The 23,964-nt window shown below is 44.0% G+C and overlaps 1 protein-coding gene across 3 annotated transcripts; it reads left to right on the top strand.

Moving 5' to 3' along the window:
- The first annotated feature begins 4,506 nt into the window (after nt 1-4,506).
- Nucleotides 4,507-21,195, top strand: tuba2 (tubulin, alpha 2). Of its 3 annotated transcripts, XM_024376164.2 has the most exons (5): nt 4,507-5,597; nt 6,731-6,953; nt 7,239-7,387; nt 7,490-8,416; nt 21,014-21,195. In XM_024376164.2, the coding sequence occupies exons 1-5, from the start codon at nt 5,595-5,597 to the stop codon at nt 21,059-21,061; spliced, it is 1,350 nt and encodes a 449-aa protein (XP_024231932.2). In that variant the 5' UTR covers nt 4,507-5,594; the 3' UTR covers nt 21,062-21,195. The 3 variants fall into 3 exon arrangements, with proteins under 3 accessions (XP_024231932.2, XP_024231913.2, XP_024231923.1); XM_024376145.2 differs by lacking the exon at nt 21,014-21,195 and having other exon boundaries at nt 7,490-8,903; XM_024376155.2 differs by lacking the exons at nt 4,507-5,597; nt 6,731-6,953; nt 7,239-7,387; nt 7,490-8,416 and adding exons at nt 17,829-17,975; nt 19,530-19,752; nt 19,840-19,988 and having other exon boundaries at nt 20,087-21,195.
- The last annotated feature ends 2,769 nt before the right edge of the window (nt 21,196-23,964 follow it).

Below are 23,964 nucleotides of genomic sequence, written 5' to 3'. Positions count from 1 at the left end.
TTCTGGAGGCAGCTCTGAAGAATGGTCATTAGCTGGCACAGCCACATAGTCATAAAATCTGATTTTGAACCACAGGAGCTTGGTGGTGCCTTAATTGGGGAGGACGGGCTCGTGGTAATGGCTGGAGCGGAGTGGATGGAATGGTTCCATGTACAGTGCCTTGCGAAAGTATTCGGCCCCCTTGAACTTTGCGACCCTTTGCCACATTTCAGGCTTCAAACATAAAGATATAAAACTGTATTTTTTTGTGAAGAATCAACAACAAGTGGCACACAATCATGAAGTGGAACGACATTTATTGGATATTCCAAACTTTTTTAACAAATCAAAAACTGAAAAATTGGGCGTGCAAAATTATTCAGCCCCTTTACTTTCAGTGCAGCAAACTCTCTCCAGAAGTTCAGTGAGGATCTCTGAATGATCCAATGTTGACCTAAATGACTAATGATGATAAATACAATCCACCTGTGTGTAATCAAGTCTCCGTATAAATGCACCTGCACTGTGATAGTCTCAGAGGTCCGTTAAAAGCGCAGAGAGCATCATGAAGAACAAGGAACACACCAGGCAGGTCCGAGATACTGTTGTGAAGAAGTTTAAAGCCGGATTTGGATACAAAAATATTTCCCAAGCTTTAAACATCCCAAGGAGCACTGTGCAAGCGATAATATTGAAATGGAAAGAGTATCAGACCACTGCAAATCTACCAAGACCTGGCCGTCCCTCTAAACTTTCAGCTCATACAAGGAGAAGACTGATCAGAGATGCAGCCAAGAGGCCCATGATCACTCAAATCAAATCAAATCAAATTTTATTTGTCACATACACATGGTTAGCAGATGTTAATGCGAGTGTAGCGAAATGCTTGTGCTTCTAGTTCCGACAATGCAGTAATAACGAGCAAGTAATCTAACTAACAATTCCAAAAAAAAACTACTGTCTTATACACAGTGTAAGGGGATAAAGAATATGTACATAAGGATATATGAATGAGTGATGGTACAGAGCAGCATAGGCAAGATACAGTAGATGATATCGAGTACAGTATATACATATGAGATAAGTATGTAAACCAAGTGGCATAGTTAAAGTGGCTAGTGATACATGTATTACATAAGGATGCAGTCGATGATATAGAGTACAGTATCAACGTATGCATATGAGATGAACAATGTAGGGTAAGTAACATTATATAAGGTAGCATTGTTTAAAGTGGCTAGTGATATATTTACATAATTTCCCATCAATTCCCATGATTAAAGTGGCTGGAGTAGAGTCAGTGTCATTGACAGTGTGTTGGCAGTAGCCACTCAATGTTAGTGGTGGCTGTTTAACAGTCTGATGGCCTTGAGATAGAAGCTGTTTTTCAGTCTCTCGGTCCCAGCTTTGATGCACCTGTACTGACCTCGCCTTCTGGATGACAGCGGGGTGAACAGGCAGTGGCTCGGGTGGTTGATGTCCTTGATGATCTTTATGGCCTTCCTGTAGCATCGGGTGGTGTAGGTGTCCTGGAGGGCAGGTAGTTTGCCCCCGGTGATGCGTTGTGCAGACCTCACTACCCTCTGGAGAGCCTTACGGTTGAGGGCGGTGCAGTTGCCATACCAGGCGGTGATACAGCCCGCCAGGATGCTCTCGATTGAGCATCTGTAGAAGTTTGTGAGTGCTTTTGGTGACAAGCCGAATTTCTTCAGCCTCCTGAGGTTGAAGAGGCGCTGCTGCGCCTTCCTCACGATGCTGTCTGTGTGAGTGGACCAATTCAGTTTGTCTGTGATGTGTATGCCGAGGAACTTAAAACTTGCTACCCTCTCCACTACTGTTCCATCGATGTGGATGGGGGGGTGTTCCCTCTGCTGTTTCCTGAAGTCCACAATCATCTCCTTAGTTTTGTTGACGTTGAGTGTGAGGTTATTTTCCTGACACCACACTCCGAGGGCCCTCACCTCCTCCCTGTAGGCCGTCTCGTCGTTGTTGGTAATCAAGCCTACCACTGTTGTGTCGTCAGCAAACTTGATGATTGAGTTGGAGGCGTGCATGGCCACGCAGTCGTGGGTGAACAGGGAGTACAGGAGGGGGCTCAGAACGCACCCTTGTGGGGCCCCAGTGTTGAGGATCAGCGGGGAGGAGATGTTGTTGCCTACCCTCACCACCTGGGGGCGGCCCGTCAGGAAGTCCAGTACCCAGTTGCACAGGGCGGGGTCGAGACCCAGGGTCTCGAGCTTGATGACGAGCTTGGAGGGTACTATGGTGTTGAATGCCGAGCTGTAGTCGATGAACAGCATTCTCACATAGGTATTCCTCTTGTCCAGATGGGTTAGGGCAGTGTGCAGTGTGGTTGAGATTGCATCGTCTGTGGACCTATTTGGGCGGTAAGCAAATTGGAGTGGGTCAAGGGTGTCAGGTAGGGTGGAGGTGATATGGTCCTTGACTAGTCTCTCAAAGCACTTCATGATGACGGATGTGAGTGCTACGGGGCGGTAGTCGTTTAGCTCAGTTACCTTAGCTTTCTTGGGAACAGGAACAATGGTGGCCCTCTTGAAGCATGTGGGAACAGCAGACTGGTATAGGGATTGGTTGAATATGTCCGTAAACACACCGGCCAGCTGGTCTGCGCATGCTCTGAGGGCGCGGCTGGGGATGCCGTCTGGGCCTGCAGCCTTGCGAGGGTTAACACGTTTAAATGTCTTACTCACTTCGGCTGCAGTGAAGGAGAGACCGCATGATTCCGTTGCAGGCCGTGTCAGTGGCACTGTATTGTCCTCAAAGCGGGCAAAAAAGTTGGATGAAAAGTTGGACTCTGGATGAACTGCAGAGATCTATAGCTGAGGTGGGAGACTCTGTCCATAGGACAACAATCAGTCGTATATTGCACAAATCTGGCCTTTATGGAAGAGTGGCAAGAAGAAAGCCATTTCTTAAAGATATCCATAAAAAAGTGTCGTTTAAAGTTTGCCACAAGCCACCTGGGAGACACACCAAACATGTGGAAGAAGGTGCTCTGGTCAGATGAAACCAAAATTGAACTTTTTGGCAACAATGCAAAACGTTATGTTTGGCGTATAAGCAACACAGCTCATCACCCTGAACACACCATCCCCACTGTCAAACATGGTGGTGGCAGCATCATGGTTTGGGCCTGCTTTTCTTCAGCAGGGACAGGGAAGATGGTTAAAATTGATGGGAAGATGGATGGAGCCAAATACAGGACCATTCTGGAAGAAAACCTGATGGAGTCTGCAAAAGACCTGAGACTGGGACGGAGATTTGTCTTCCAACAAGGATCCAAAACAATGGAATGGTTCAAAAATAAACATATCCAGGTGTTAGAATGGCCAAGTCAAAGTACAGACCTGAATCCAATCGAGAATCTGTGGAAAGAACTGAAAACTGCTGTTCACAAATGCTCTCCATCCAACCTCACTGAGCTCGAGCTGTTTTGCAAGGAGGAATGGGAAAAAATTTCAGTCTCTCGATGTGCAAAACTGATAGAGACATACCCCAAGCGACTTACAGCTGTAATCGCAGCAAAAGGTGGCGCTACAAAGTATTAACTTAAGGGGGCTGAATAATTTTGCACGACCAATTTTTCCGTTTTTGATTTGTTAAAAAAGTTTGAAATATCCAATAAATGTCGTTCCACTTCATGATTGTGTCCCACTTGTTGTTGATTCTTCACAAAATAATACAGTTTTATATCTTTATGTTTGAAGCCTGAAATGTGGCAAAAGGTCGCAAAGTTCAAGGGGGCCGAATACTTTCGCAAGGCACTGTAATGGGGATATTGATTCAATTTAAACTTTTCATGTCATTTTCTTCCATAGATTATCATCAAAGGCTTGTAGCGGCTATAGATTCATGGCATAGGTCTACATGTGTTTCAGGAGTAAAATAAAATACTTGTCATTTGTTTCTTCATAACAGCATTCTTCCTGACCATAAATAAGATGCACCTGCTAACATACACTAAGAACACAGACTATTTACTCATTCATGCTCAACATCTTGATGTGTTTTACAGGATTTCATCCATGTTTCGGCCAATCCTAAAGGGAAGGAAAGTATAAGTGGTCCATCTGTCTGGGATTGTTGAGTTGGGATGCAAGTCAGGCAGACGGGCAGGGAGGGGCAGTCAGGAGAATCTGATGCAGCTGTCTCTTTCAAACACAGCCCATCTCTTACTTTATCCCCTCGCCCTCAGTCCGATATTAGTGAAATGATGTGTGTGTGTGTGTGTGTGTGTGTGTGTGTGTGTGTGTGTGTGTGTGTGTGTGTGTGTGTGTGTGTGTGTGTGTGTTGAGGGGTATTCACAGGGAGAGGAAGAGAGGTGACAGACAGCTGGGCCAGGGAGAGGAGAGGGCAGACAGCTGAGGGGCCATGTGTTTGATGGTAACTAACCACAGTGACACATCAGTCACATGATTCACTGCAGAGGAGTGACGTCACTGCAGCAAAATCTTGAACAAAGAGGGGCGGAGGTCTGGCCAGGCAGACTAGGGAAGCGGGGGTTAGAAGAAGGAGGTTGGTGCAGCAAAAGTCATACTCTAATTTAATACATGAATTAACTCCTTGTTAGAGTCTGGCCTCTGAAAATTTCTGTCAAGCATCTTCAACTTCTCATCTTTTTATTTATTTTAATTTTAATTTTTATGGAATCCTATTTTGGTAAACTTTTTCCATTTTATGTTAAATTGGCATGAAAGTCTTTTCATGCACTTGAATGAACATGCTGTCTTTTGTGAGATTTTATACTGGTTTGCATCCTCTCCATCTCAGTACATTTGTATTTGAATGGCATCAAATGACAGAGGCGATATGTCTAATGTGGTGCTAGATATTCTGCTCCACATTTTATAACAGGGCTGTATTGTTGGCACAGAATTTAGTTCAGCATCCTAAGCTTAAAGAGATTTGGGACTAAATGATTAATTGACTTACAAAATAGAGTGCATGTTGCGCAATGTGTGCGTGTGTGTCTTTGTTTTGAACGGGTTAGATTTGACCATTCAGCACCTTACTCAAGCCTGTCTTCAGTTCTTTATTTTTTACATGGGATATACAGTATCTCATGTAGACCTATGTGCAATGTCATCCAGCAAAAGGCACTCTATTAACGGTGTGTCCTCCGTTACTGCTATTTAGAGCTTTGTAATGGCTTAAGAGACTACAAAACATATTTTACATAACATTTTATAACCCTCATAATTTTCATCAAAGCAAAAATAATAATATTCACATAAACAAATCGTTTTCAGTCACCATAGACTGGTCAACGCTAATTGTCACTTAATCACTCTCATTGAGCTAAATTCCATCTACAATGTTTATTTGGCCTACATATTTCATTTCGACTTCAAAATTATAGTAATATAGTAATAAAACTAAAAACAACGTAATTATCTGCAAACATGCTTTGTCTTTTGTCATCGAATCTGGGCTGTGGCTGTGTGTCGCTGTCTGGTTCATTGAATGAGAAAGCACCGCCTCCGCCTCCTCCCGCAGTGGCCAGCGCACTCTGAAGCTGTCTAGAGAAGTGTGCACTGTTCGTCTTTCCGGCGCCTCTATCCCAGCATCATACCTTTCCTCATAAAGCAATCAAAATGGTGAGCCGTTCATTTCATAAAAATAAAAATAAACATTTGTATTGTATCATTATTTTTTATATATTTTTTTACAATTGGGTATACAATTTCTGAGATGTTCCATTTTGAGACAGTGATTAGGGTACATTTGCAATTACATTTTGATTATGGGTGGGTGGCTTGAAAGGATGCACGGGTCTTGTAGGTCGAGAATGTTCTATTATTCTTAAACGCGCGTTTAGTAGCAGCCTACAGAGTTGGTGTTGATGTTCAGTTTAGTTGAAAAATGGTTTGTAGTGTTCAAACCCACGTTTTTTATAGGAACATCCTAAATGGCATCTATTTTAAAACAAGTGTAGGCTAATTTAGAAACAGACACGCAAAATGTAATAGACTGCTCTGCCACACAAAGCAAGCCACTCCCTAAGGAAATTTGGGAATGGTGTGAATTCAGTCATACAAAAGCCCAACGCATATGTGTTGGCCAAATCCAAACAGTTTGATTAAGCCTATGTGCAATATAATTATAATAGACTGTTATGTGTAATTTATCAGATAAATATTCTGTTATTGAAAAATGAAATACATGTAAGGTAAATGTTTTATAGTGTAGCCTTTACTGAAATTCAGAATGTCCATATGAATTATTCATATTGCACTCAGTGAGGTAGGCTAGCATCTGCCACAACATTTAGCACATTGTACATTTATTTTTAGTCTATCAGCATGTTTTTGTCTGTGCAGAATGGGAACAAATCTGACTTGGTATTTCAAAAAAACATTTTTTTGAACAATATCAGCAGTTATGACCCTTGTAACAGGTGCTAGGCTAGCATATTGAAAGTGACTCATTCAGACATCAAGGGCAGGTTTCCCTGACTCAGATAAACCTAGTGCTGGATTACCAAACATGGTCAATGGAGAATCTCCATTGAAATACCTTTTTAGTCCATGATTAAGATGAATCTGTGTCCGGGAAACCGGCGCAAAAGCACACATCCAGACTCCAAAGGTCTCATTATGACTTTTTTTTTAAATGTTCTGGTTTAATTTACTATACATTTCTTGGAATGTGATTATGAGAAGTTAGGACACTTGCCTCAATTACATTTATTTTTAAAATTAATTATATACTTTTAAATTTTTTGAACCAGCGTGAATGTATCTCAGTACACGTGGGTCAGGCTGGAGTCCAGATGGGCAATGCATGCTGGGAACTCTACTGTCTGGAGCACGGGATCCAGCCTGATGGTCAGATGCCCAGTGACAAGACCATTGGAGGAGGAGACGACTCCTTCAACACCTTCTTCAGTGAGACTGGAGCTGGCAAGCACGTCCCCAGGGCTGTGTTTGTGGATCTGGAGCCCACTGTCATTGGTAAGATCACTTTGTCTTGAAACAATAATGATGACACTGTGCAACACACTAAAAACAAATGAGTGCCAAATACATAATAGCATAACACAACAGATTAGATCAACTGGAACAACACTCTCACTCACGGCTGCACAAAAATAATTAATTTTATAAATCAGCCGCCACCCCTACATTTTAATTATCACATAGAACCATCACCCTTCCCAAAGAACCCTTAAGGAACCTTCATTTTTTTGTGTGTATCATTCTTGACTTCTTCAGATAAAAGCTCTTTCTTTGTTCCAGATGAGGTGCGCACAGGAACTTACCGCCAACTCTTCCATCCTGAGCAGCTGATCACTGGGAAGGAGGATGCAGCCAACAACTACGCCCGTGGTCATTACACCATCGGCAAAGAGATCATCGACATGGTTCTGGACAGGACTCGCAAACTGGTGAGAATCTCCAACAACCTCTAGTGATGCCTTATTGTACATCCTTTATATTTCTTGTCGTTGTCCAACCATAATGATCTGAACATCTCTCCTTCTCACAAGGCTGACCAGTGCACTGGCCTCCAGGGCTTCCTGGTCTTCCACAGCTTTGGAGGTGGCACCGGTTCTGGTTTCACCTCCCTGTTGATGGAACGCCTGTCTGTTGACTATGGCAAGAAGTCCAAGCTTGAGTTCTCCATATACCCAGCTCCCCAGGTGTCCACAGCTGTTGTTGAGCCCTACAACGCCATCCTGACCACCCACACCACCCTGGAACATTCAGACTGTGCTTTCATGGTAGACAATGAGGCTATCTATGACATCTGCCGTAGGAACCTTGATATTGAACGTCCGTCCTACACTAATCTTAACAGGTTGATTGGCCAGATTGTGTCCTCCATCACTGCTTCCCTCCGATTCGATGGTGCCCTCAATGTTGATCTGACAGAGTTCCAGACCAACTTGGTGCCCTATCCCCGTATCCACTTCCCCCTGGCCACCTATGCCCCAGTGATCTCAGCAGAGAGGGCTTACCATGAGCAACTCTCTGTGTCTGAGATCACCAATGCTTGCTTTGAGCCATGTAATCAGATGGTAAAATGTGACCCACGTCACGGCAAGTACATGGCCTGCTGTCTGCTGTATCGTGGCGACGTTGTTCCCAAAGACGTTAACGCTGCCATTGCCACCATCAAAACAAAACGCTCCATCCAGTTTGTAGACTGGTGCCCAACTGGTTTCAAGGTTGGTATCAACTACCAGCCCCCAACTGTGGTACCTGGTGGAGATCTGGCCAAGGTCCAGAGGGCAGTGTGCATGCTTAGCAACACCACTGCTATTGCAGAGGCCTGGGCCCGCCTTGACCACAAGTTTGACCTGATGTATGCCAAGCGTGCTTTCGTGCATTGGTACGTAGGTGAGGGTATGGAGGAGGGAGAGTTCTCTGAGGCCAGGGAAGACATGGCTGCCCTGGAGAAAGATTATGAGGAGGTGGGTGTCGACTCCATTGAGGGAGAGGGAGAGGAGGAGGGAGAGGAGTATTAAATACCCTGCCAAATTCACACATTCCTATGTGACCCAGAGCTGAAAATGACTGAATTGTTTCCACTACACTCTTAGAAAAAGGGTTCCAAAAGGGTTCTTCGACCGTCCCCATAGGATAACCCTTTTTGCTTCCAGGTGAATCATTTTTGGTTCCAGGTAAAACCCTTTTGAGTTCCAAAAGGGTTCAACCGTGAACCAAAAAGGGTTCTTCAAAGGGTTCTCTAACAGGGACAGCCAAAGAACCCTTTTAGGTTCTAGATAGAACCTTTTTTTCTAAGAGTGTATGATTCTGTCTTGAACAACCAATATAATGAAGTAGCTGGATGGTAAGGTGTAGTCTACAAGTCTTAAATTATGCTCACTCACAAAGGCTGATGTCCTTGCTTAATCTGTGCTTTTGTAGCGAGATCCTAATAAAATGATCATCAATAAAGAAGTTTGTTCTCTGTCTCTGTTATGACATCATGTAACAATGTTATAAGTCACATACAGATCAGTGACCACAGAGTAAATTGATATCAGTAGGTATATATACCCAAGTAAAATACTTATTTTGCAAACATTACTTTTCTCTAGACTAAGCATGTCTCTGTCATACCCTGACCATAGTTTACTTTGTATATTTCTATGTTTTGGTTGGTCAGGGTGTGAGCTGAGTGGGCATTCTATGTTTCATGTCTAGTTTGTCTATTTCTATGTCTGGCCTGATATGGTTCTCAATCAGAGGCAGGTGTTAGTCATTGTCTCTGATTGGGAACCATATTTAGGTAGCCTGGGTTTCACTGTGTGTTGGTGGGTGATTGTTCCTGTCTCTGTGTTTTCACCAGATAGGGCTGTTTCGGTTTTCGTTACGTTTCCACGTTTGTTGTTTTTTTGTAGTTTTTGTATTGATTCGTGTTTTACGTTTGTTGATTAAACATGGATCGCAATCTACACGCCGCATTTTGGTCCGACTCTCCTTCACCAAAAGAGAACCGTTACAGAATCACCCACCGCAACAGGACCAAGCGGCGTGTCAACAGGCAGGAGCCACAGGAGAAGCAACAAAGGCAGCAACAGCGGCACAATGAGGATTGGACATGGGACGATATATTGGATGGCAAGGGTTGCTATACATGGGAGGAGATCCTGGCGGGAAGGGATCGCCTTCCATGGGAACAGGTGGAGGCAGCGAGGAGAGCAGAGGCAGCCGGAGAGAGGAGCCGGCGATATGAGGGAACACGGTTGGCAAGGAAGCCCAAGAGTCAGCCCCAAAAATATCTTGGGGGGGGGGCTCACAGGGAGTAGGGCTACGCCAGGTAGGAGACCTGCGCAAACTCCCTGTGCTTACCGGGGGGATAGAGAGACCGGGCAGGCACCGTGTTATGCAGTGGTGTGCACGGTGTCCCCAGTGCGGGTGCATAGCCCGGTACGGTATATTCCAGCTCCTCGTATCGGCCGGGCTAGAGTGGGCATCGAGCCAGGTAAGGTTGGGCAGGCTCGGTGCTCAAGAGCTCCAGTGCGCCTGCACGGTCCGGTCTATTCAGTACCACCTCCACACCCCAGCCCTCCGGTAGCAGCTCCCCGCACCAGGCTTCTTGTGCGTGTCCTCGGTCCAGTACCACCAGTACCAGCACCACGCATCAGGCCTACAGTGCGCCTCGCCTCTCCTACGCTGTCGGAGTCTCCCGCCTGTTCAGCGCAGCTAGAGCCTTCTTCCTCTACAGCGCTGCTGGAGTCTCCTGCCTGTTCAGCGCAGCCAGAGCTGCCAGCCTGCATGGAGCAGCCAGAGCTGTCGGTCTACATGGAGCAGCCAGAGCTGTCAGTCTGCATGAAGCAGCCAGAGCTGTCAGTCTGCATGGAGCAGCCAGAGCGGTCAGTCTGCATGGAGCAGCCAGAGCGGTCAGTCTGCATGGAGCAGCCAGAGATGTCAGTCTGCATGGAGCAGCCAGAGATGTCAGTCTGCATGGAGCAGCCAGATATGTCAGTCTGCATGGAGCAGCCAGAGATGTCAGTCTGCATGGAGCAGCCAGAACTGCCAGTCTGCAAGGAGCTGCCAGTCTGCAAGGAGCTGTCAGTCTGCAAGGAGCTGTCAGTCTGCAAGGAGCTGTCAGTCTGCAAGGAGCTGCAAGTCTGCACGGAGCCGCCAGACCTGTCAGTCTGTAAGAAGCCGCCAGAGCTGTCAGCCTACATGGAGCAGCCAGAGCCGCCAGTCAGCGTGGAGCAGCCAGAGCCGCCAGTCAGCATGGAGCAGCCAGATCTTTCAGTCTGCCAGGTTCCGCTAGTCAGCCAGACTCTTCCAGATCTGCCAGTCAGCCAGACTCTTCCAGATCCGCCAGTCAACCAGACTCTTCCAGATCCGCCAGTCAACCAGACTCTTCCAGATCCGCCAGTCAACCAGACTCTTCCAGATCCGCCAGTCAACCAGACTCTTCCAGATCCGCCAGTCAGCCAGACTCTTCCAGATCCGCCAGTCAGCCAGACTCTTCCAGATCCGCCAGTCAGCCAGACTCTTCCAGATCCGCCAGTCAGCCAGACTCTTCCAGATCCGCCAGTCAGCCAGACTCTTCCAGATCTGCCAGTCAGCCAGACTCTTCCAGATCCGCCGGGATCTGCCAGAACTGCCAGTCGGCCAGGATCTGCCAGTCAGCGAGGATCTGCCGAAACCGCCAGCCAGCCAGGATCTGGTAGATCCATCAACCTGCCTGAGCTTCCTCTTACTCCTGAGCTTCCTCTCACTCCCGAGCTTCCTCTCACTCCCGAGCTTCCTCTCACTCCCGAGCTTCCTCTCACTCCCGAGCTTCCTCTCACTCCCGAGCTTCCTCTCACTCCCGAGCTTCCTCTCACTCCCGAGCTTCCCCTCAGTCCCGAGCTGCCTTAGTCCCGAGCTGCCCCTCTGTCCTGAGCTGCCCCTCTGTCCCGTGTTATTAAGTAGGGTTGCCGTGGCTAGGAGGTCACGGAAGCGGACAAGGTGGAGGAAGACTACGGTGAAGTGGGGGCCACGTCCAGCACCAGAGCCGCCACCGCGGACAGATGCCCACCCAGACCCTCCCCTATAGGTTCAGGTTTTGCGGCCGGAGTCCGCACCTTGGGGGGGGTACTGTCATACCCTGACCATAGTTTACTTTGTATATTTCTATGTTTTGGTTGGTCAGGGTGTGAGCTGAGTGGGCATTCTATGTTTCATGTCTAGTTTGTCTATTTCTATGTCTGGCCTGATATGGTTCTCAATCAGAGGCAGGTGTTAGTCATTGTCTCTGATTGGGAACCATATTTAGGTAGCCTGGGTTTCACTGTGTGTTTGTGGGTGATTGTTCCTGTCTCTGTGTTTTCACCAGATAGGGCTGTTTCGGTTTTCGTTACGTTTCCACGTTTGTTGTTTTTTGTAGTTTTTGTATTGATTCGTGTTTTACGTTTGTTGATTAAACATGGATCGCAATCTACACGCCGCATTTTGGTCCGACTCTCCTTCACCAAAAGAGAACCGTTACAGTCTCTCTCTGTCTAAGCTCAGTTTTCATACTGATGAAACATTTGTAATGTTATATTCTTCAGCAGGCAATTTGACATTGTTATCCTCAGCAGTTTGCTAATGTAGTTGGGCTGGTAGATAGAGATAGACCACTAATATTTGTACAGTGCCTTCAGAAAGTATTCAAACTGCTTTCCTTTTCCCACATTTTGTTACGTCACAGCCTTGTTCTAAAATGGATTCAATAAATTAAAAATCTCAGTAATCTACACACAATACCCCATAATGACAAATCGAAAACTGGTTTTTAGAATTGTTGCAAATTTATTACAAATGTAAAAACAGACATACCTTATTTACATACAGTTGAAGTCGGAGGTTTACATGCGCTTAGGTTGGAGTCATTAAAACTCGTTTGTCAACCACTCCACAAATTTCTTGTTAACAAACTAGTTTGGCAAGTATGTTAGGACATCTACTTTGTGCATGACACAAGTAATTTTTCCAACAATTGTTTACAGACAGATTATTTCACTTATAATTCACTGTATCACAATTCCAGTGGGTCATACATTGACATAGACTAAGTTGACTGTGCCTTTAAACAGCTTGGAAAATTCCAGAAAATTGTCATGGCTTTAGAAGCTCCTGATAGGCTAATTGACATCATTTGAGTCGATTGGAGGTGTACCTGTGGATGCATTTCAAGGCCTACCTTCAAACTCAGTGCCTCTTTGCTTGACATCATGGGAAAATCAAAAGAAATCAGCCAAGACCTCAAAGAAAATTGTAGACCTCCACAAGTCTGGTTCATCCTTGGGAGCAATTTCCAAATGCCTGAAGGTACCACGTTCATCTGTACAAACAATAGTACGCAAGTATAAACACCATGGGATCACACAGCCGTCATACCACTCAGGAAGGAGACACATGCTGTCTCCTAGAGATGAACGTACTTTGGTGTGAAAAGTGCAAATCAATCCCAGAACAACAACAAAGGACCTTGTGATGATGCTGGAGGAAACAGGTACAAAAGTATCTATATCCACAGTAAAATGAGTCCTATATAGACATAACCTGAAAGGCCACTCAGCAAGGAAGAAGCCACTGCTCCTAAACCACCATAAAAAAGCCAGACTACAGTTTGCAAATGCACATGGGGACAAAGATTGTATTTTTTGGAGAAATGTCCTCTGGTCTGATGAAACAAAAATAAAACTGTTTGTCCATGATGACCATTGTTATGTTTGGAGGAAAAAGGTGGAGGCTTGCAAGCCGAAGAACACCATCCCAAACATGAAGCACGGGGTGGCAGCATCATGGTGTGGGGGTGCTTTACTGCAGGAGGGATTGGTGCACTTCACAAAATAGATGGCATTATGAGTAGGGACAATTATGTGGCTATATTGAAGCAACATCTCAAGACATCAGTCAGGAAGTTAAAGCTTGGTCACAAATGGGTCTTCCATATGGACATTGACCCCAAGCATACTTCCAAAGTTGTGGCAAAATGGCTTAAGGTACAACAAAGCCCTGACCTCAAACTTGTAGAAAACGTGTGGGCAGAACTGAAAAAGCGTGTGCGAGCAGGGAGACCTACAAACCTGACTCAGTGACACCAGCTCTGTCAGGAGGAATGGGCCAAAATTCACCCAATTTATTGTGGGAAGCTTGTGGAAGGCTACCCGTAACGTTTGACCCAAGTTAAACAATTTAAAGGCAATGCTACCAAATACTAATTGAGTGTATGTAAACTTCTGACCCACTGGGAATGTGATGAAAGAAATAAAAGCTGACATAAATCATTCTCTCTACTATTATTCTGACATTTCACATTCTTAAAAGAAAGTGGTTTTCTGCAGCATTTCTGCAGCATTGAAAGTCCCCAAAAACATAGTGGCCTCCATCATTCTTAAATGGAAGACGTTTGGAACCACCAAGACTCTTCCTAGAGCTGGCCGCCCAGTCAAACTGAGCATTTGGGGGAGAAGGGCCTTGGTCAGGGAGGTGACCAAGAACTCGATGATCACTCTGACAGAGCTCTTGAGTTCCTCTGTGGAGATGGGAGAACATTCCAGAAGGACAACCATCTCTGCAGCACTCCACCAATCAGGCCTTTATGGTAGTGGCCAGATGGAAGCCACTCCTCAGTAAAAAGCACCTGACACCCTGCTTGGAGTTTGCCAAAAGGCACCTAAAGACTCTTGTACCATGAGAAACAAGATTCTCTGGTCTGATGAAACCAAGATTGAACTCTTTGTCCTGAATGCCAAGCGTCACATCTGGAGGAAACCTGGCACCATCCCTATGGTGAAGCATGGTGGTGGCAGAATTATGCTGTGGGAATATTTTTCAGTGGCAGGGACTGGGAGACTAGTCAGGATCGAGGCAAAGACGAACGGAGCAAAGTACAGAGATCCTTGATGAAAACCTGCTCCAGAGCTCTCAGGACCTCAGACTGGGGCGAAGGTTAACTTTCCAACAGGACAACAACATTTGTTGTGTCATTTAGCAGATACTCTTACCCAGAGCGACTTACACGAGAAATTAGGGTTAAGTGCCTTACTCAAGGGCACATCAACCTTTTGGTTACTGGGCCAACACTCTTAACCTCTTACACTCTTAAGGGGCGGAAGGTAGCCTAGTGGTTAGAGCGTTGGACTAGTAACCCGAAAGGTTGCAAGATCAAATCCCTGAGCTGACAAGGTAAAAAAGCTGCTGTTCTTCCCCTGAACAATGCAGTTAACCCACTGCCCCTAGGCTGTCATTGAAAACAGACTTGCCTTGTTAAATAAAGATAAAAAAACACGAGCCTACCTGCTGCCCCATGACTCCAACATGTCATGGTGGGATCAGCCAATGGTCACCAGGTGGGATTAGCCAATGAAGTTGGAAGTCCCACCCAGTTGACTACATTAAAATGTTGGAAGCCCTCAATGGCACTGCCCATGCTAATATTTGGCCACTAGAGGCCTCTATCATTCTCTATGGACTGCTGCAAGACTTTATAAAAAAAATCTATGATGAGACTCATATTCAAAAACTCTGGTTCCATCCTGTGGTTTGGTATGTGTCTAGTGTCTGCTGTTTCCTGAGTAGGCCTGCACTGTACCAGAAATACTCCACTGACAGATCACAGTCCATGCAATAGCAAGGTTATTATAGTAAACTGAAACTAATCATGAAAAAATATATTTCATAAACTGAAATGCAATAATTCACAAACCCGTTTGAAAAACTAAAACTATACTGAAACTATTATCTTTGACTTTAAAACTAACTCTAATAAAATGTAAAACATCATAAATTATGTTCAAAAATCAAATGGGGTTTTCAAATTGGGGTTTTCAAGCTAATGAATCTGGTGGGTAAATGCTGCCAGGAGATGGTGATGTTTGAAATAGGCTTAGTTTGTGCATCACTATTAGTCTCTCTTGACTACCGGAGAACAACTTCCCCCTCTAAGTGAGGACTTCAAGTTCAAGGCCTACCGGGGGACTGCAGGCAATGTTTTCCAAAAGCAAGATCGTGGTCAATATTAATGGGTATAAAAAAATTATCTGAACACAATCATGGTATCAATACTTGCTTCTATTTCACCAGAAGTATGTCCTTGAAGTTATAAGGATCATTTGCAGCCTGCAGTACCCCGGTTGGCCTTCAACTTGAGATACTCAATGAGAGGCAGCAGCAATAAGCTAGCCTGCAACGTCACGTCCTAGAGTAGCTCAAACTGTGCATGCAATGTTTCCGAAAACTCCTCCATGAAGCAAAATGGCGACACTGATCTTCAAATGCGCTACTAAGACTTCACATAGGAAAATATGAGGTGACGTCATCGATGGCTCCGTCTATTCTTTTTACAGTCTATGCTGTCTAGACAGACGGGTTGCTTGCCTAGTTTACGATGCTCCAAGGTCTGGGATATCCGAGACTACATCACTATCAGCCATCACTAGCGAACAGTGAAAGAATCGGCTAGTAGATAACTTGATTATTCTTACATGTCCTACTGAGGTGAAAAAGCATTGGATTGGTGTAAACATGGGTGAGTTACCTTTCACCATATTTTTTTTTACCAGTTTCAGCGCTATTCCTTTTAAATCCAAGTCATATTGAGATTGACTTTATAATGTAAAGGGCCAATCAGCATTTTTGGTAAAAAGCTGAGGGATGGAGCTGGGGAAATGTAACCACTCTAAAATTCATAGAGAGCTATGGATTCAAAGACTGACCATCCATGATATCCAAAATGATAGTTTCACCCATGTTTTGAGGCTTTACAATATTTGTTTATATTTACTTTGTTTATAAACATTGGAGTAAAAAAAGCTTATATGTTGGGTTGTGATGGGTATCGACAGTTGAACTAAGCTCATGAGGCATTTATAAGTTATATTCTTCAAGAATCAATGGGTACATATCATTAATTTATAAGTCGAAAAATGTATGAAGCAATTGCTGATTGTACCTTTAAACCTAACAAAACCTATAACCCTTCATGCTATGTATTACTGCCCCCAGGCTGCAAGAAGTGACATCCCAAAAAACACACAACAAACTATATAACACAAATGGCTCCTAGCCTGGCCCATGCATGCTTTCTGTCCTTAACACTAAAACTAAAAAATACAAAAACGAAATATAAATATTTGTATATAACTGAAACTAAATAAAAAGTAGCAAATCAGTGTAAAGGTTTTCCTCCTCTTCCTCTGCAGAGGTGTATCGCAAGGATCGGACCAAGATGCGGCATGGTAAGTGTCCATGGTTTTTAATATGAAAAACTCAACATGAACACAAATACAAAACGTGAACAAAACCGAAATAGTACCGTGTGGCGAACAAACACAGACACGGAAACAATCACCCACAAAACAACAGTGAAACCCAGGCTACCTAAGTATGATTCTCAATCAGAGACAACTAACGACACCTGCCTCTGATTGAGAACCATACTAGGCCGAACACAGAAAACCAACCTAGAAACACAAAATATAGAATGCCCACCCAACTCACGTCCTGACCAAATAAAACAAACAAATAACACAAGAACTAGGGTCAGAACATGACAATCAGGTCTGAAAACTAACTGAAACTAAACTCCAAATTAAAATCGAAAAACGAATATAAATTAAAACTGATATGTAAAACCCAAACTATAATAACCTGTGCAACAGCCCTCTTTAATGACCCAGCAGTTTTTAAAAAGAGGGAGAAGTGCTTCCTTGAGACCAGTAAAATGACAGCTGTGTCCTCCAAATTAGTTACAAAGTCAATGTAGAAAGATTCTCAGCTGCAATAGGCTTATATCAAGCAGATCCAAAAAATAAATCAAGAATTATGATTAAATCTAAAGCAAAATCATATAGCCTAGGGCAAATTTAAAAAACAAAAGATGACAGATAAAGTTGGTGTCAAAGGTTAGGCCTACATTGTTATCATTTTCAAATTAGTTGTAAAAAAAAAATAGTTGTAAAACCTTGCTGTGGGAATTTGCTTATCTTCACGGCATTGTACTTTGGTTGTAGGATCATGGCTGGAGAATATCCAGCTTTTGTCAGAATTTACTTTTCGTAGCAGGTTTAGAAGAGCTTAAGCAGCAGGTTAGGTGAATTAACATGGCATGTTAGGACAATTAGGTTAAGTTTAGGAAAAAGGTTAGGGTTAGCTAAAATGCAAAAAAAGCAGAACAACTTTTGAAGTAAATTTGACAAAAGATGGATCCATTTAGACATGATATGGTTGGTCATAGGTAACACTTTCACGCCATTTCCTTCTTTCGTGGTCCTCAAATGGTCCTCCTTCAAATGGTCCAATAGAACGAGCAAAAACGCCTCTTCTTTTCCCCAGGTGGGCGGTAAATTTCAGTCTAAAGCCCGCCCAAATGTGGCGGACCGTCATAATCAGTAGCCTATATAAAGCCCCACCCTTACACATTACTGAAACTTCTCACATTAGACTCCTAAACGTCCGTCTGTGAGAGTTGGTCTTTAATCTACTGCTTCTTATTTGATCTTTACTGCTCTTATAAAACTCCTGATCTTAGACATGGTAAGTTTGAATATGAAAATGACGAGAATTGTAATTTAGATTTCTTTAAATGTGTCATGATCGTGTAATAAAATTAGATTATGGATTATCAACAAAACATGACACGATAATTAATACCTGTTGCCTATATATTCTATTGTCTAACACGTTTATATTTTGTATGATTTTTATTTTTTTCCCACAGTGACAGACATTATTCGATGTGACACAAATAGTTAGGACTGCGCCACAGATTGAGGTCTTTGATTCCTTATGTAGGGCGGCATTTAGCCCTTTCGTCCTCTCCCCGCTCATTGACCATAGTAGGCTATTCTTGCTTTGTTGCATTGCGGAAAGTGGCATGCCTTTGTAAGTGAACATGTGTCGTGGTCATATTCATAACTAGTCTACAATGCAAAAGCAGTAAAATAGAAAATGATCTGACACACCATCGAGATGACTTAATCGTGATTTATTGCAGATATTTTTTTATAGTCTGTTGCCGGTGGAAGTTCGAGGGGCAGGACCTTGTATAGAATAATAATCAAATGTCTGGGTAGGCAGATGTCGTTACATTCTTGTCAATACCTGAATAAACCGAGTCAGACCACGTAGTCTTTTCTCATCTTGTGCAAATAAAGGAAACTAGACGGGCTGCTCCAGCCTATATCAATTATTATAACCCGATTATATTGTAGTCCCTTATACTCCAGAGGCATAGACCTGTACACTTCTATTTTAGACGACGCCATTTCGTTTCGTTGGAAAGGGGAGTTGCCCATTCAATTGCATAGCCTATTTGGCTCAATCTGAATCAATTTAGATAAACAAACAAAAATCAGGGTCGCTGAAAAAAAACAACTCCACTCTTCAGAGTAGGCTAGTGTCAATTGTGCCATATCAGGGATTTTTCTGCCGACCCATACATAGCTAATCCTTGCCATGCTGATTTTCAGTAACGTTACATCGAGGATTACCACAGTCAACAGCTATAATCACTCCCATTGTCATGAGCACCGAATGACAGTGCCATAGCCAATAACACAGATGTAACACGTAAATCCTGTCAATTATTTCTAATGGTTTGATTAGGCCACATTGATTTAAATATAAATCTTTAAAATGAGTCATTGACATGTAGTAGCCTAAGTTATACACTAATATAACCAAAACTTATTTTAATAATGGTCTGGAAGTGTATCCTTACATTTCTGTCTAAATCTTGATTAAATTTAGAAGAGGCTAAACCCCTCAATAATTTAGAGCCATGAATAGACTTACTCTACTCCAAAATCTGCTGCCTGTAGTCATGTGCTTTCTCTACAGCACCAACACAGAGCAGGTCTGTCTCCCTCATAGCTGCATATAATCACTTACACACTGAGCCAGGTGACCAGGGTGTGCTTGATTTAGATCCAAAGCTATGCATAACTTGAAAACATACAGGTACACAAGCCCATACAGCAAAAATGTCTTCCTCGTGAAAAGGCTTTTTTAAATAACTGGAACTCATCTGTAGGAAAGACTACTAATATCTGAGCACTCAATTTTACGTGATTGTTCATTTTCCCACAGCGTGAGTGTATCTCGGTCCATGTGGGCCAGGCTGGAGTCCAGATTGGCAATGCATGCTGGGAGCTGTACTGTCTTGAGCATGGGATCCAACCAGATGGCAAGATGCCCAGTGACAAGACCATTGGAGGAGGTGACGACTCCTTTAACACCTTCTTCAGTGAGACTGGAGCTGGCAAGCACGTCCCCAGGGCTGTGTTTGTGGATCTGGAGCCCACTGTCATTGGTAAGATCACTGTCTTGAAGCAATGAGGTTCTGCTAACATTGGTATATCTCCTTAGTCTTGAGAAAAGCTAACTGATCTTTCTCCAGATGAGGTGCGATCTGGAACTTACCGCCAGCTCTTCCACCCTGAGCAGCTGATCACTGGGAAGGAGGATGCAGCCAACAACTATGCCCGTGGTCATTACACCATCGGCAAAGAGATCATCGACTTGGTTCTGGACAGGATCCGCAAACTGGTGTGAATCTTAAATAACCTTTAGTGATGTCTTATTGTACAGCCTGTCTACTTTACTCAATTAACAATACATTTGAAACATCTCCTCCTTCTCTCCAGGCTGACCAGTGCACTGGCCTCCAGGGCTTCCTAGTCTTCCACAGCTTTGGAGGTGGCACCGGTTCTGGTTTCACTTCCCTGTTGATGGAACGCCTGTCTGTTGACTATGGCAAGAAGTCCAAGCTTGAGTTCTCCATCTACCCAGCTCCCCAGGTGTCCACAGCTGTTGTTGAGCCCTACAACTCAATCCTGACCACCCACACCACCCTGGAGCATTCTGACTGTGCTTTCATGGTAGACAATGAGGCCATCTATGACATCTGCCGTAGGAACCTCGATATCGAGCGTCCTTCCTACACCAACCTGAACAGGTTGATCAGCCAGATTGTGTCCTCAATCACTGCTTCCCTCCGATTCGACGGTGCCCTCAATGTTGATCTGACAGAGTTCCAGACCAACTTGGTGCCCTATCCCCGTATCCACTTCCCGCTGGCCACCTATGCCCCAGTGATCTCAGCAGAGAAGGCTTACCATGAGCAGCTGACTGTTTCAGAGATCACAAATGCCTGTTTTGAGCCATGTAATCAGATGGTGAAATGTGACCCACGTCACGGCAAGTACATGGCCTGCTGTCTGCTGTACCGTGGCGACGTTGTGCCCAAAGATGTTAACGCTGCCATTGCCACCATCAAAACAAAACGCTCCATCCAGTTTGTAGACTGGTGCCCAACTGGTTTCAAGGTTGGTATCAACTACCAGCCCCCAACTGTGGTACCCGGTGGAGATCTGGCCAAGGTCCAGAGGGCAGTGTGCATGCTTAGCAACACCACTGCAGTGGCTGAGGCTTGGGCCCGCCTTGACCACAAGTTTGACCTGATGTATGCCAAGCGTGCATTCGTGCACTGGTACGTAGGTGAGGGTATGGAGGAGGGAGAGTTCTCTGAGGCCAGGGAAGACATGGCTGCCCTGGAGAAAGATTATGAGGAGGTGGGTGCAGATAGTGTGGAAGGAGAGGATGAGGGAGAAGAGTACTAAGAAGTATCAGGAAACTTCAGCCTGTCTCAACACATTCAACCATTCCTCATGGAACAATGTTTTTTTTGTCCCTTTGTAACCTTGACTTTTAAATATTGCTCTATTTTCTTGCAATAAAAGTCCATTTCAATGTTTGTGAACTTGTTTGTGGTTCATTACCCGGCATACAAAATCAAATGATAACTTGGCATCCACATAATGAAGTAATATCTCATAATTACAGCACTCACTATGATTGCTCTGCTGTGTTGGATATCACAGCTTGCTCTGAATGAGGCTGAACATTGGGACTGTTTCATAAAATCTATGCAAATATAGTCGGAATAGGAGAACCAATGTGGGACAACAGTCTTTTGATCCCTCTTCAGCAAAACGACTCCTTTGTTCTTGATTGAGCATTTGACGCATTCTGGTTTGATATAGAGGAAGTTTGTGTATGTCATCGATAATTGTGCGCTTAGGCTGTGTATATATATATATATATATATATATTAGCTACCTTTCCTCAGTAATTTGATGTCAGTAAGGGGCACTTTGGATGGTATCCACATAGCCTTCAATTACAAATAGTTGTCCTCTGAATTATTGTTAGCGGTGTTAATATTAAAGACCTCTGACCTGTACTATAAAAGAGTAGCATCTTATTACATTCATACCGCTGTCATCAACTCCCTGTGTGAGTGAAGTGAACATGTTCAAAACAAGCTACAACAGCATTTCCTATTCTCTTCCTTTACGGGCAATTGACTGCTGAGGTGAAAGGCCTGAACTTTGAATATAAGGTCTTCAGTGGAGAGTGAAGGTTGCAGTGTCTACTGTATGCAAAATTATTTTGGAAACCTCTTGAGATTTGGAATATTTTAATTGTATTTTGTGGAAGTGGTCTGGGTCTGATTAAATAATCCTCTTAAGTATCATGCATTGACATGAGGTATGGGCTGATATTTTCCTGACCTTTGTTTGGCTCTGCTATAATGCCAGAGATGAGGACAGAGTGTACACCTACCCCCAAAACAACTTCCTGTGGCTATGCGTCCAAAGTCTGAGACCAGATTATTTTAACATTCCAGACAGCAGCTCCATTATGTATAAATATTGAGTAATCTGTATGACAAAATAATAGAATACAATGGTGTCTCCCTAGCATGGCATTTTCTTATGAATGGTTTACGGTACTGTTATAACACAAATACTTTGTGAATTATACTTGAATTTATCATTTTTATTCTTACTTGCAGATCATTAACTTAGAGCTTGACTGTTGAGGTTAGATAAGCAGGAGGAGAATGATAACATACAGAGCATGTTGCCTCATGCCAAATCAAATGGTATTGATCACATACACATGGTTAGCAGATGTTATGGCGAGTGTAGCGAAATGCTTGTGCTTCTAGTTCCGACTGCAGCAATATCAACAAGTAATCTAACAATTCCACAACAACTACCTAATACACACAAATCTAAGTAAAGGGATGGAATAAGAATATTACATATAAATATATGGATGAGCAATGACCGAGCAGCATAGGCAAGATGCAATAGATGGTATAAAATACAGTATATACATATAGGATGAGTAATGCAAGATATGTAAACATCATTATTAAAGTGACTCGTGTTCCATTTATTAAAGTGGTCAATGATTTGAGTCTGTATGTCGGCAGCAGCCTCTGTTAGTGATGGCTGTTAACAGTCTGATGGCCTTAAGATAGAAGCTATTTTTCAGTCCTCGATCCCAGCTTAGATGCATACTGACCTCGCCTTCTGGATGGTAGCAGGGGGAACAGGCAGTGGCTCAGGTGTTTGTTTTCCTTGATATTTTTGGACTTCTTGTGACATCGGGTGCTGTTGGTTTCCTGGAGGGCAGGTAGTTTGCCACCGGTGATGCGTTGTGCAGACTGCACCACCAACTAGAGAGTCGTGCGGTTGTGGGCGGTGCAGTTGCTGTACCATGCAGTGATACAGCCAGACAGGATGCTCTCAATTGTACATCTGTAAAAGTTTGTGACGGTTTTTGCCAAATTTCTTCAGCCTTCTTCACCACACTGTCTGTGTGGGTGGACCATTTCAGTTTGTCCGTGATGTGTACGCAGAGGAACTTAAACATTTCCACCTTCTCCACTGCTGTCCCATCGATGTGGATAGGGGGGTGCTCCCTCTGCTGTTTCCTGAAGTCCACGATCATCAGCCATGCAGTCATGGGTGAACAGGGAATACAGGAGGGGGATGAGCACACACCCTTGTGGGGCCCCAGTGTTGAGGATCAACAAAATGGAGATGTCTCCTTCCTTCACCACCTGGGGGCGGCCCATCAGGAAGTCCAGGACCCAATCACACAGGGTGGGGTTGAGACCAAGGGCCTCAAACTCAATGATGAGCTTGGAGGGTATTATGGTGTTGAATACTGAGCTGTAGTCAATGAACAGCATGTCCCCAGAGAGCCATGTTTCCGTGAAACAGAGTATGTTACAATCCCTACTCTCTCTCTGGAAAGCAATACTTGCCTTAATTTCTTCTACCTTGTTGTCTAGAATCTGGACATTAGTGAGTAATATACTCAGAAGAGGTGGGTGGTGTGCGCGCCTCCGAAGTCTGACTAGAAGGCTGCTCCGTCTACCTCCTCTGCGGCGACATTGTGTTGGGTCAGACTCTGGAATCAGTTGGAATGCCTTGGGTGGTTCGAACAAAGGATCCGCTTTGGGAAAGTCGTATTCCTGGTCGTAGTGCTGGTAAGTTGACATCGCTCTGATATCCCATAGTTCTTCCCAGCTGTATGTTATAATACTTAAGATTTTCTGGGCTGACAATGTAAGAAATAATGCATAAAAAACAAAATACTGCCAAGGTTTCCTTAGGACTACAAGCGAGGTGACCCTCTATGTCGGCACGATGTGTTTCATGCA

This window comes from Oncorhynchus tshawytscha, linkage group LG02 (genome assembly GCF_018296145.1).
Source record: "Oncorhynchus tshawytscha isolate Ot180627B linkage group LG02, Otsh_v2.0, whole genome shotgun sequence".
In the NCBI taxonomy this organism is placed as follows: Eukaryota; Metazoa; Chordata; class Actinopteri; order Salmoniformes; family Salmonidae; genus Oncorhynchus; species Oncorhynchus tshawytscha.
Note: the sequence above shows the minus strand (reverse complement) of the source record. Positions and strands in the feature narration are given on the sequence as shown.

Bases quoted from the DNA above. Each gene is read 5' to 3' on its own strand.
- tuba2 (XM_024376145.2), top strand. The intron at 6,954-7,238 runs GTAAGATCACTT...TCTTTGTTCCAG, and splicing joins TCTGGAGCCCACTGTCATTG to ATGAGGTGCGCACAGGAACT. The intron at 7,388-7,489 runs GTGAGAATCTCC...CCTTCTCACAAG, and splicing joins TGGACAGGACTCGCAAACTG to GCTGACCAGTGCACTGGCCT.